Source organism: Nomascus leucogenys, chromosome 9 (assembly GCF_006542625.1).
Source record: "Nomascus leucogenys isolate Asia chromosome 9, Asia_NLE_v1, whole genome shotgun sequence".
NCBI classification, from domain to species: domain Eukaryota; kingdom Metazoa; phylum Chordata; class Mammalia; order Primates; family Hylobatidae; genus Nomascus; species Nomascus leucogenys.
Genome location: NC_044389.1, coordinates 15970581 through 15983040, shown reverse-complemented (window position 1 = coordinate 15983040; position 12460 = coordinate 15970581). Strand labels below are relative to the sequence as shown.

Here is a 12460-nt window from a genome sequence, read left to right as displayed (position 1 = left end):
GAAAGCAAGAGAGTGGCAAATTGCAAATAGTCTTTTAAAGATTCTGTTAGGAGTTATTAGGCAAGCTGGTAATACTACCACCCCCAATTTTTTGTACATTCTTAAAAATAATTATGTCTGATTAGAGGCAGACAGTATAGCATGAAATTCAATCTTTGTGCTGTTACATGCTTTGTTAACCATATACAATAAGGAGGAGAAGAAAGGCAAATCACTTTATTATTTGTATTTATTATTATTAATAAATAATTATTTATTCCTTATGCCTTATTATTACTATTTCATTTATTATTTAAGAGATAGAGTGTCACTATATTGCACAGGCTGGTCTCAAACTCGTGCCCTCAAGTGATCCTCTTGCTTCAGCAAGAGGCGGGTGAATCACCTGAGGTCAGGTGTTCGAGACCGGCCTGGCCAACATGGCAAAACCCCGTCTCTACTAAAAATACAAAAATTAGCCAGGCATGGTGGCACGTACGTGTAATCCTAGCTACTAGGGGGGCTGAGGCAGGAGGATCGCTTGAACCTGGGAGGCGGAGGTTGCAGTGAGCCAAGATTGTGCCACTGCAGTCCAGCCTGGGCAATGGAGCAAGACTCTGCCTTAAAAAAAAAAAAAAAAAAAAAGGACTGGCCTGGGTTTACAGGTAGCTCACACCTGTAATCCCAGCACTTGGGGAGGCTGAGGCAGGAGGATTGCTTGAGCCCAGGAGACCAACCTGGGCAATACTGTCTCTACAAACACACTGTCTCTACAAAACATTTAAAAAATTAGCTAGGTGTGGTGGTACACACCTGTAGTCCTAGTTACTCAGGAGGCTGAGGCAGGAGGATTGCTTAAGTCCATGAGTCTGAGGTTGCAGTGAGCTATGACTGTGCCACTCCATTCCAGCCTGGGTGACAGAGTGAGATCCCATCTCTAAATAAATTAATAGACCATAAATTCTGTAATGTGAATCTTTAGACAAAGACCACTAAATCTATCATCTGATGCATGAAGTTTTGTTACAACAAATGTTTATATATTGAGTTAAAAATTATCTGTACCCATACACACAACCTGCATTTACTTAGTTTAAAAGGAGTGTCAATATTAAAATGCGGGGTTTTGGCCGGGTGCGGTGGCTCATGCATATAATTCCAGCACTTTGCGAGGCTGGGTAGATCACCCGAGGTCAGAAGTTTGAGACCAGGCTGGCCAACATGGTGAAACCCCATCTCGACTAAAAATGCAAAAATTAGCCGGGCATGGTGGTGTGCCCCTGTTAATCCCAGCTACTCGGGAGGCTGAGGCAGGAGAATTGCTTGAACCCAGGAGACAGAGGCTGCAGTGAGCCAAGATTGTGCCACCGCACTCCAGCCTGGGCGACAGAGCGAGACCCCATCTCAAAAAAAAAAAAATTGTTATTTTGTTGTTATTGTTGTTTTTGAAAACAGAGTCTCACTCTGTTGCCTAGGCTGGAGTGCAGTGGCACGATCTTGGATTGCGTTCTTCCAGGGTTGCAGAGAGAAGTGCAACAGTGTCTCAGTGCACCCTCTGCCTCCCAGGTTCAAGTAATTTTCCTGCCTCAGCCTCCCAAGTAGCTGGGATTACAGGGGTGCACCACCACACCCAGCTAATTTTTGCATTTTTAGTAGAGATGGGGTTTCCCCATGTTGGCCAGGCTGTTCTCGAACTCCTGACCTCAGGTGATCCGCCTGCCTTGGCTTCCCAAAGTGCTGGGATGACAGGTGTGAGCCACCATGCCCAGCCTAAGAATAATAACTTTATAACTATGAAAAATGTATTACGTATTCACCATTTTGCCAGCATTAATCTCAAAGCATAAGTTTTACTTTTTGGGGATAAAGAGATAGACTGTGTTTTAGCCACATGACCAATGTAGAAACAAGCTAAGGTTAACTCCTCATCTAATGAATAGGCCCGATAAAAAAGTTGGTTGACCACAACATGAATAAATAAATGACCATAAGCTTGGAAATGCTACCTGTAGTATTTCAGAGTGTCGATCACATTTGTAGTCATCACTTTAAGAATTAATGTCTGCCAATGTTATCATCTAAAATGTATTTACAGAGGTCAGAAGAGCTATGTCTGTCCTCCTCTATGCAAAGAGGTGATGACATCAAGGGGTATGTCACAAGCCAAAGTTTAGTTAGCCTGTTAGTTAGCTGGTTTGCAGTTTTATCCACTAAGTCTGATCTTCTGACCCCTCAGTTTTACAACTTTCCACTCTCTGTGCTGCATAGCACCTCTCCACTTCTGAGTTAATCATTTCTTTGCCATTATCTGGCAAGAATTCTTATCTCTTTTGCTGTCACTTTATAACAGGGTCCTCTTATCAACCTGCATAGAGTCATGTGATGAGTCAAAGCCTATCAAAAGTTTCCATTCTTCTGATTAGAAACCATCATGAAACTGGATACATGGTTTACAGCAGGTCACTAATGTTGGAAAAAGTACAGAGTCCAGGGAAAGACTTGTTTGTAACTTTATGAATTCTGGATTTTTTATTTTTTTCCTTTGCTTTTTCTTAACTTTCACTAAGGGTTACTGTAGTCTGATGTGTCCTTCCCAAGGCCACGAAATTTGACAAGCTGCACTTTTCTTTTGCTCAATGATTTCTGCTTTAAGCCAAAGAACTGCCTATAATTTCACAAAGAATGTCTTCTAATTCAGATACTGGGGATTTACAAGAGTCTTTAAAGCACGGACTTACACCTATTGGTAAGTAGGAATTTCTCTATTGATCATCTATTTATTCTGCTACTACATACATATAATTTAATCTCGTTGATGGATTTTGCATTTTAAGTCATGGCTTTTCCTATTATGTTTATTAAAAGCACATAATAAGCCTAAGTATATATATCTCACATTTATCTTTCTTGCAGTTCAAAAAAAGCAAATGGATATTTCAAAATATGAATATTATTCATTATATCTAGTGTTTACTGGTGTCATTCTAATAGCCTAAACAGCCAGAAAATATGATTTATAATTTATCAATTTCAACTTTAATATTTTCTGATAATTTTTAATCAGAAATAATAAGCTAAAATTTGAACAATTTGAAACAAGTTAATCATATTGAGTGATCATTGATCAAACTCTAACAGATAGCTGTCAAGTATTTGTCACTTTTCAACCCACACAAAAGTATGGTGTCTCATTCTCTGCTTATACCGTAAAAAATTTTCATTTTATTTTCCTGGGGAATGAAAGTCATGCCCCCACCTCCAAAAAAAAAAAAAAAAACCCAAAAAAACTAGACCATCATTAGTAAAGGATTTGAAGTTAAGAGCTACTGTTTTTCACAATAATTAGTATATATTTTGTTTTTACAAACAGAAATAATAAAGCTACTTTTCATTTAAAAAAGTTACAAACTTGTGAATTTTATAGCAAGACTACATTCAATTAATCCTAAAAGTAAAGGACTAAAGGGAAGTAATTCCCAGTGTTCTGTAATTATTTGTCTGTTGGAAGTCAAGCCCTTCTGCCTTTCCCCAGTTTTTGAAGGACCTGTGCCTTTTCTGGTAGCATTTGCCTAGGCTTTCGGACTGGAATTTCCCTCCGAATTTGCAGGGGCCTGCCATGAGCTCTGAGTCTCAGCTCCATTGTAACAAGAAAGAAAATCAAGGCTTGAGTTTTTTCTCTTTTTTCCTTCCTAGTCAGCTGACTCCACAGAATACAGTGATTGCTTTTTTTATGGGCCAACTACACCCTAAAGTATATCACTTGAGGAAATGTTTACCAAAAATGTTCTATATTTACGAAAAAGAAAACATGGGGAAGGCAAGCAGGGTGTAACACACAATCAATTGTTCTGCAGATAACACAGAAAATACAGGCACAAGAAAGATGAGAGAGAAGCACAAAACCATTTCGCATCTTTTTCGTCGGGCAGAACCGCCGCGGTGCGCAGGCGAGGAGTCCTTCCCGGCAGCTCCGGGCAGCTCCGCGCAGCTCCGGCTCAGCGTCCGGGGCCGCAGCTAGAGCGCGCTCGGGCCGGAAACGCGGACTGCGCGCGCACGGGGGACGCGCGCTCGGGGGCTCGCACCCGCGCGGGCGGTCTTGGGCTCCTGCTGCGCGCAGCCCCGGCTCGCCGCTGCCAAAATAGAGTTGAGCTGGGTCGGGAGACCACACACGCCGATCCCCCGCAGTCTCCCCCAGACCCCATGGGTGAATTAAAGAGGGTAACGTAGGGGAAAGAGACGCTGTTGCACTTCTCTCTGCAACCTTGGAAGAACTGTATTTCCACCCTCCGCACGCGCAACTCACATCGCAAGGGACGGAGGCGGGTACACTCTGAGCGTAAACAGAGAACACCTGCAGCTCTGGAATCGGTCCCACCGCAGAGGGCTGGGAACCGGAGGACTCTCGGTCCAGCCCATAAGGGGCTGCTGGGCACTACACCTCAAGAAAAATACCGAAGAAGGCTCTCCCCTGGCCTCAGCGAGACTACCCCAACATCCTAAACCTGTGCAGGCACTTCCGGGCGCCGGATTCCGGGATAACAAAATTCCAGTCAATTTTCCGGTAAAAGAGACCTCTTTCAGGATCTTGTTCGCAGCCATCAGTCCCTTCCCAACCCAAGCACAGCCCCTCCGCCCCCTGGTATTGGAGCCCCGCAGGTGGTTGTGAGGTGTCCACATCTGCAACATCTTAGTGACCCCGAGGCGGCTGTGGCACCGAGAGACAATCTGTTTACCTCGTAGCCTCCACGAGGGTGCTGACGGTCGTTCCCAGGGTGAATGGCTGGACGGAGCCACCCAAAGTGCTGAGGGAGAGGAAGAGAGGGCGGTGAGGAGCCTTCGGACTGAACTGTTGGGTTGAAGGGCCTGACCCGATTCCTGAGGGAGAGATGCCCCTTGAATGGGTCTTTCTGATTGCCCAGGGCAGCCCCACTGGGAAGAACCCACGGGTGCAGCTGTAGAGAGTGTCTGAGGGTCTCAAGGGTAGCTTTCAGATGGCAAATTGCAAGGTGGGCTGTGTTGAGTGGTTCACAAAACCGAGCCCGGTGTGTGTAGACATCAATCAGGGTTTACAATTCTACATTTAATTCAGTTGTGTTGTACTAGGAACTGAGCCTCCTTTTGTTTGAAAAGGTGTCTCCATGGTTTTTAACTAGGGGCTACATCTTGTATGCACACTGATGGTCACATGAAAGTTTTGTATAGATGTCTGTGCTTGTATAGAAAAGCAGAATTAAGATAAAGTTGTTGCTTCTGCCTACCTGCAAGATAATCATTTATTGTAGTGTAAAAGCAGCACACTCAGGTTATAACTAGATTGTTCCCATAAAGTTAACTAACTCTGGGACACTGGCCAGACTCTTGGTTTCTGGTCTTGGTTTACTTCTTTCTCCCAGGTGGGATGATTTTATTGAATAATATGCAGTACTAACTTTAGAGGCTTTTTATACTTACCTATATCAAGAAAAGAGCCATATCTGTGTAATAGGAAATATGTTATACATAAAACAAATATTTATTGACCACTCTCACAATGTGCCCAATATTATGCTTTGATTTATATTAAATTTCCGTAATCCTTCAAATTAACTGCATTTGCAGAATATTTTATGCACTCAGTATAATATTGCATATTATCCACAGAAGGTTATGTCTGCATACTTAGGGGTACATGATACACAGTGCAAACACTGTATTGAGTCTGTAATGTGAGTCTTGCTATCTGGTCCCCTGAACACTCAGTCTGATTTTATTTCAGTGATAACCTCCAGCAATCTCTGTGCTTATAAGGATCTCTGAAAGTAGACGTCATCAGTGGAAAGTGTGATAGCCGTTATGTCACCCTAACCTCCAGCGAGCTTTATTTAGAATGCCAGCCACCCAAGCCCATGTTCTGATTCTCATAGTTGGGGCTTAGGCTGCCAGTTTCTTCTATGAAGCTAAACTCTAGAGCCTCCCTTCTTTCCATGCCCCAGCCCATCTCCAAAACAGTGCTTCTCAGATTCCTCTTTTCTGGCCTGGATCCACAGGTAGTGACCAGAGTTAAAAGAGTTCTTGGGCCAGGCACAGTGTCTCAAACTGGTAATCCCAACACTTTGGGAGACTGAGGATGGAGGATCACTTGGGTGCAGGAGATCCAGACCAGCCTAGGCAACATAGTGAGACCCAGGCTCTACAAAAAAAAAAAAAAAAAAAAAAAAAAAAAAAAAATTAGCTGGGTGTGGGTGTGGTGGCATGTGCCTGTAGTCCCAGTGACTAGGGCTTGGGGGTTGAGGTAGGAAGATCACTTGAGCCAGGGAGGTTGAGGATGCTGTGATTGTGCCATTGAACTCCAGCCTGGGCAACAAAGTGAGACCCTATCTCAAAAACAAAACAAAACAAAACAAAAAAACAAAAAAGGATTTCTTTTTCTTTAACACCTTTTTTTTTTTTTTTTTTTTGGAGGCGGAGTTTCGCTCTTGTTGCCCAAACTGGAGTGCAATGGCATGATCTTGGCTCACTGCAGCCTCAGCCTTCTGGGTTCAAGCCATTCTCCTGCTTCAGCCTCCCAGGCAGCTGGGATTACAGGTGCACACCACCACGCCCGGCTAATTTTTTGTATTTTTAGTAGAAATGGGATTTCACCATGTTAGCCAGGCTGGTCCCGAACTCCTGACCTCAGGTGATCCACCCACCTCAGCCTCCCAAAGTGCTGGGATTACAGGTATGAGCCACCGCACCCGGCATCTTTAACACCTCTTCTAACAAACCAAGAGAGATTTATAGAGGAAGGGAGAACAGAGGCTTGTTAATGCTTCTCTCCTTTACTTGACCCCTCCACCAGACACAATGTCTAGGATTATCTTGGATTCAGCCTTGAACATAAGTTGAGCTAGAGAAGGGCATATTGTCAGACTTCCACCTACAGGCCCAACCTAATCCCCACCCCCAGGGATGCACTAGGCAGGCAAGACAACTTCACTCCACAGCTCTAGAGTCTACCTTAGGATAGAACTAGTTCTTTTGAGTTGCGCTTCCTCACGCTTCACCTTATTGGAACAGACTTCTCGGAAAAATCCAGTTGGCTTCAAGGAACTTCAGGAGGGCATTGTGCTCTGGGGAGGCCCTGGGGAAGAGTTGAAATATGACCAATATGATCTTGACAGATCAAGCTTGAGAAAACCATGTGTACTGAAACTGACCAGGCAAGTTGATAAAGGTTGCCTCTTCTTTAGTGTTTTGGGAAGCTGTTATGTATGTTTTTGTGTGATTGATAAGAAAGAAAAGATATTTGGAGTTTAACTATTAAACACCAAATAACCTGAATGCAGATGACCATGAGCACTTATATGAGCAGTTTTATCTGGTCATAATGTAATTGTCCCCAAGGACTTTGTCAAGCCCTGCAAGACAATCAAGTTAGCAAGCACATCCCACTGGAAGGTGGTCCTAGAATGGTTAGTGATTCCCTTTTTAGTTTTCTTACAGAATGATGAGTTTGAGTGAAGCTAAGGGGAAAGACAGAGGGGAACTGATATATATATATATCCAGCATAGTATATTTCTTTCCTGGCGCTGTCTGATTTAACTATAAAGTTTACTTTGTTAACCTAATTTTACTGATTTAAAAAATGGAATCAGAGGTCAAGCAATTTACTCAGCTTGTCAAGAGAATGAACTATAAATAGAACCCAAGAAGTATTCTGAAATACATGCTCTTTCTCCAAAGTGGTAACCACTTGTTCTTGTTGATATAAAGGAGTTATGATTTAATACAATGTTGGTCTATGCAGACTTTCCTCCAAGAGACATTTCGAGCTTTAGAAACATATTTGTAAGTGGCTTTTTAATCTTCATTTCCATTCCACAGTAGAAATCACATTTGGATCCTTCTAGAATTCAGAAGGGTGGCATAGGGAGTGGTGTGTGGAAAGCAGAGTGGAAGTCACATCTGGGAGGACTGAGGTCTGAGTGGGGTGGGACGAAGACACTTCTGGTCCCCTACTCTGGAGTTTCCTGGAAAGGATCTCTGGAGTTTGGATGAAGTTTAGCTTGTGAATTTGTGGTATATGGTAGCAACTCGCAGGGCTACCAACAGATGGGTGAGAAGGAACTGAGAGGAAATTCAGAGCATGTACTTGTTATAGAGTCAGTGGGTATGAGGAGGGCAGGGAAATCACTCAAACTGAGTGACTGAATTAGATAGCATTAACAAACATACTGTTGTACCATGAGAGGAGGGTATAGGGAAAGACAATTTAGATGTCAATTAAAAAAAAAAAAGCACCTTTGACAAACCCAGCTGTGCCTCTCGCAGTGAGATATGCTAGTCCCACACCCATGCTAGCATTTTTCACGGTAAGTGCTGGATTCTTTGCTCAGGGTTTGGGTGCCTGCAGCCCCTGCTTCCCGGGCCCCTGCAAGCTCCACTTGCTCCCCCGGCCTCTACAGGAATGGAAAGAAAATTGGTCGGAATCCACTGCTTGGTCCTGGAATCAACTTCCCAGTTACCAGACAAGAAACTCTGGAGAAAACAAGTGAATCTCTCTCAAGCCTTGGCACACACTGTACACCAATCTCTTAATCGCAAAAGTTATCTCCATGTTGGAAAAGCCCACGCCCTTCTAATTGTGCAACCTCTGTAACTGCCCAGACCATAACACTTTCTCTAGTTCCACGCCCATGCTTGAGTGTGACGGTACCACTGTTAAGTCTTGCCTTTCCAAGCTCCCATTTTCTTTGCTGACCAAGTGAGACCCAAATTGCTGGACCCCGCACCTCTGCGGTCCCGGCACTCTTTGACCTTAAGAATCGGAAGCTCAGGCAGGGGCTTTTCTGAACGAAGAAGTTTGGTTGGATCCATCCCCTCGCTGCAAAAGCCGAGGAATTCTGAAGCAATGCAGGACGTTACCCCTTCCGTCAAGAAGTTTCCAGTATCGCCGGATACATTTAAATGGCAGCCTAGAATAATCTCGTGCTAAGGATTTTGTTCCTGACCCAGGTTGAAGCGGAGGAGAGGGTGTAAATGATGCAACTGCAAGTGTTCAGCTAGTTTCACAAGGTGCTTTGTGGCCTGCTAGCGCCGGGATCGTCGTTCTGTTGGCCCCGAGGCTGGACAGGATTGATTCCAATGGATGGAGTCTCAATAGTTTTGAACTGGAGCTGGCTCAAATTTCCATTTCAATTACAGAGAGGAAGAGATAGATTAGACTGGACCACCTACCCGAGATTATTTCCCCTGCCCCGCTCCTTTCTTAAGACCGGATCTCCCTGTTACTCTCTTCTAAGGGCACCGGCTATACCCTGGCGGGGCGCTCCAGGACCCCTGGGTTGGGACAACTTGCTGCAAAGAAAATAAGTGAAAAGGTTCTTCAGTGAACTCTTTTTATACAAAGAGCCGTAGATTCTGATACCCAGGCCAAATTCTCCAAAAAGCCCTCCTTTCCTCTGGGGCAAGGGTGGGAGGTTGCCCGGTGTGGGGTGGGGGGTAGGTTGGATTACCCAGACAGTTGCTTCGGCTTTCGTTTTCCTCCGCAATAAAAACCGCGCCACGCCAGATCGAGATACTCTCATAGTGATTGTGAATCAATCGCCATCCTGCTCTAGGGGCTGATGTTGATGTCTTAAGTAGTTATTCACACGTGCAGCAGAAAGGCTTTTTTTCTTTTTTCTTTTTTCTTTTTTTTTAACAAGGCAAGACTACTCACCTATTCAGGTTTGCTTTTTTAAAGCTTCGGTCAACACAACGCTCCCTGGTAATTCCTATGCCTGTACTGAAATTTAACCCATCTCTTTCTAATACAAAGCGCTCAGGATGAGGGCGGGTGGAGCCTACGGGCGTGGGCGGGTAGCCCAGCCCTCTGAGCCGGGGAGTGAAACTGGAGTTCTGGCTAAACTTTTCAGAGAAAGGCAAAAGCAGCTTCTGCTGGGCTTTTCGGTTGGGAGGGGCGGAAAAATTAGGCAGACCCGGAGCTTCCGTAGGCTGAAAAACTTGCTCCTCTTCCCCTCGGGCTATCCCGGCCTAGTAATGGAGATCTGAAAAAAATCTAGACTCCTTCCTGGGTCTAAAAGGTAGATATGTGGGACGAAAAAACTAATTGTCCTGGTTTCTTAAAAAGCACCAAAAAGTGGGAATGGAAGAGAAGACGGGAGAAATTGTTTCGAAGGAGGAAGGTTTTGCAAGTTTTGTGCAAGTTTGGGTGGGTCATCTACCCAGGCGCCGAGGAAAGGTGTGTCTGCCACACCTTTTGCGAGCCCAGGAAACCTGAACCGCTCCTGAAAATCCTGATATTTTTTCCCGCTGCAGCCGGCACGGGGTCAAGCGCGCGGGGGCTGAACAACACTTTCCAGGTCAGGTCGAGCTGATTGTTCGCAGCTCACGCTCCTAAATGCGGTGCTGAACCACGGGAAGGAGGAGGTGGGGAGGAGGGCAGGCAGTTGCATCCTCGCGAGTGGGGAGTGCGAGGCCTCCTCAGCTCCAGCCAGCTGGGTGAATGGGGCGTGCACGGCCCCGTAACGCCGAGCGTGGATAAAATATGCTAGGACTGCGCTTCTCGGGCTCATCAAGGCTGCGGGAGCCTCCCCGAGCCATCATCCTTCGTAATTGCAACCGTCAATCAACACTTTAAGACAAAGTCAGAACCGGGAAGGGCGAGCCCTGGAGACCAGTCTCGTCGGAAAGAAGGAGGTGGAGAGGAGGTGGAGAGGAGGTGGAGGGGAGGTGGAGGGGAGGTGGAGGGGAGGTGGAGGGGAGGTGGGGGAAAAGGAGAGAAGTTTGCCAGAAGTTGGCAGAGGGAGTGCAAAGAAATTGAGAACGCGCAAGGTAGTTGAACAGAGCTGTCCCCCGGTCCCACCACCGACTCCCAGGCCTCCCGGGTTCTAGTCTCTGGTCTCCGCCACCAGTTACAATTCCCGCAGCGGTAAGTACGGGGTGGGTTCCTAAGTGTGCTTCCACTAAGAGGTACAGTGGCAGTTGCTAAGATGTCCCCGGCGGAGGATGAGATGCGTCTGTCCAACTGCGGTAGGTGTATTTATGGGTCAGTCCAGACCACCGCTGGCGCCGGCATTTAGACCACACAGACCCCGTTCCACCTACTTACGTCTCAACTGCTTTCCCTTCCCGCAGCCACTTGGCTGTCTTCATATTGCGGCCTCGGGAACCCAGAACCATTCCCAAATAACCCATCTTAGACACCGAGAACTCGGGTTCCTCTTCCCACAGCTTCCTTTAGCAGAGGGCTTTCTGGGGGACGCCCAGACCCATCCAAGGTCACTGAGCTGGCGGGTCCCCGGCTTCAATAGGCGTCCCTTGTCCAGCAGTATTGAAGGGTCAAAAGACGAGAGTGAGTGCTCAGAAGGAGGAAGGAGTTCTGAGGGAGAAGAAAGGGTGTACTTGGAGGGCAGTAATGAGCTTGACGCTGTAAGCCTGGTGCCGCCGCCCCTGTCTCTGCATCTGCCTCTTGGATGGAGACCCCGCTGCTTCCTTAAATCCCTTGCGGAGCCACCAGAGGAAGGTTTGTGTGCCCTCGGGTCTCTGGCAAGAATCAATTCCAGTGGAAGATTCCTTGCCTCGTCCACTGCTGGCGGGGATATTGACATCCTTCCAGGGGATCTGAAATAGGGCTGCCCCCAGGGAGCGTTTCCCGTCGTCGAGGTAAAGGCCTGGAGCGCCGAGGGCTTAGGCTTCTGAGCTAGGGGTTCCCTTGGTTCTTAGGAAAGGCCGTTTTCTCTCGCTCGAGACTTTCTGCTCTTTCAGTCCCCCTCCATTTCTCTGCTACGCTTAGGTGTTGGCCTGGACTAGACTTTCAAAGCAGAGGAAAGGGCTTCCTTCCGTGATACAAGCTCCTCCGTTAATTTTTTTAAAGCATGGATTTTTAAAACCTAGTCCCCAGCCACTATTCCCTTCCGCACCCCTCCCATTTTTTGAGGATTTTTCTTTCCTGGAAAGTCTACCTGTGGAGAGATAAATGAGTGCCAGCTGGCCTTTTGCCACCACCACTCTCCATCTTTCGGGGATGTGGTGGGAGGGTAGAATGGCATGGACCAAGAAGTCGCTAGTGTGGCCTAAGCAAGTCCCTTCTGGCCCTGGCAGCTGGCGTTATGAGCATGGTCACAAAGCTTGCCTCACTAGGTCAGCCTCAGCCTCAGTTTCAGCCTCAAGTCAAGGCAGGGTTTCTTGATACACTACAATTTCAAGGTCCTGTCAGACCCTCTTTCAACTTCTTTCAACTCTCCTAACTTCCCCCTGCTTCACCAAGCAGAGGTGAAATCACCACCACACACTGAGGGTTGGAGGTATCCTCTTAGGACCAAGGGTATGGAGTCCTGCATCCTTGCCAGGCTAGAATCTGGGAAAGGTGCTGTATCATAAGTGCCCCCATAAATTCTTCGAATTGCTGTGGGAGGAGGTTCTTCCTAATTAAGGCTTTGAAACAAACTGATTTTCAAAGTTCACGAGCAAAGCAGGGCAACCACTGCAGTGAGCCCTGAAACTGACTCCCTTTCT

At 46.3% G+C, this 12460-nt stretch overlaps 1 protein-coding gene across 2 annotated transcripts in view; it reads left to right on the top strand.

Moving 5' to 3' along the window:
• The first annotated feature begins 2412 nt into the window (after positions 1–2412).
• NR5A2 (nuclear receptor subfamily 5 group A member 2) overlaps positions 2413–12460 on the top strand; it is a 157382-nt gene continuing 147334 nt past the window's right edge. The window contains exon 1 of one of the 2 annotated variants that reach the window (XM_003264519.4): positions 2413–2725. In XM_003264519.4, the coding sequence (XP_003264567.2) occupies positions 2662–2725 (64 nt within the window). In that variant the 5' untranslated portion in view covers positions 2413–2661. The remainder of the gene's footprint in view (positions 2726–12460) is intronic. The other variant, XM_030818416.1, reaches the window with a different exon arrangement.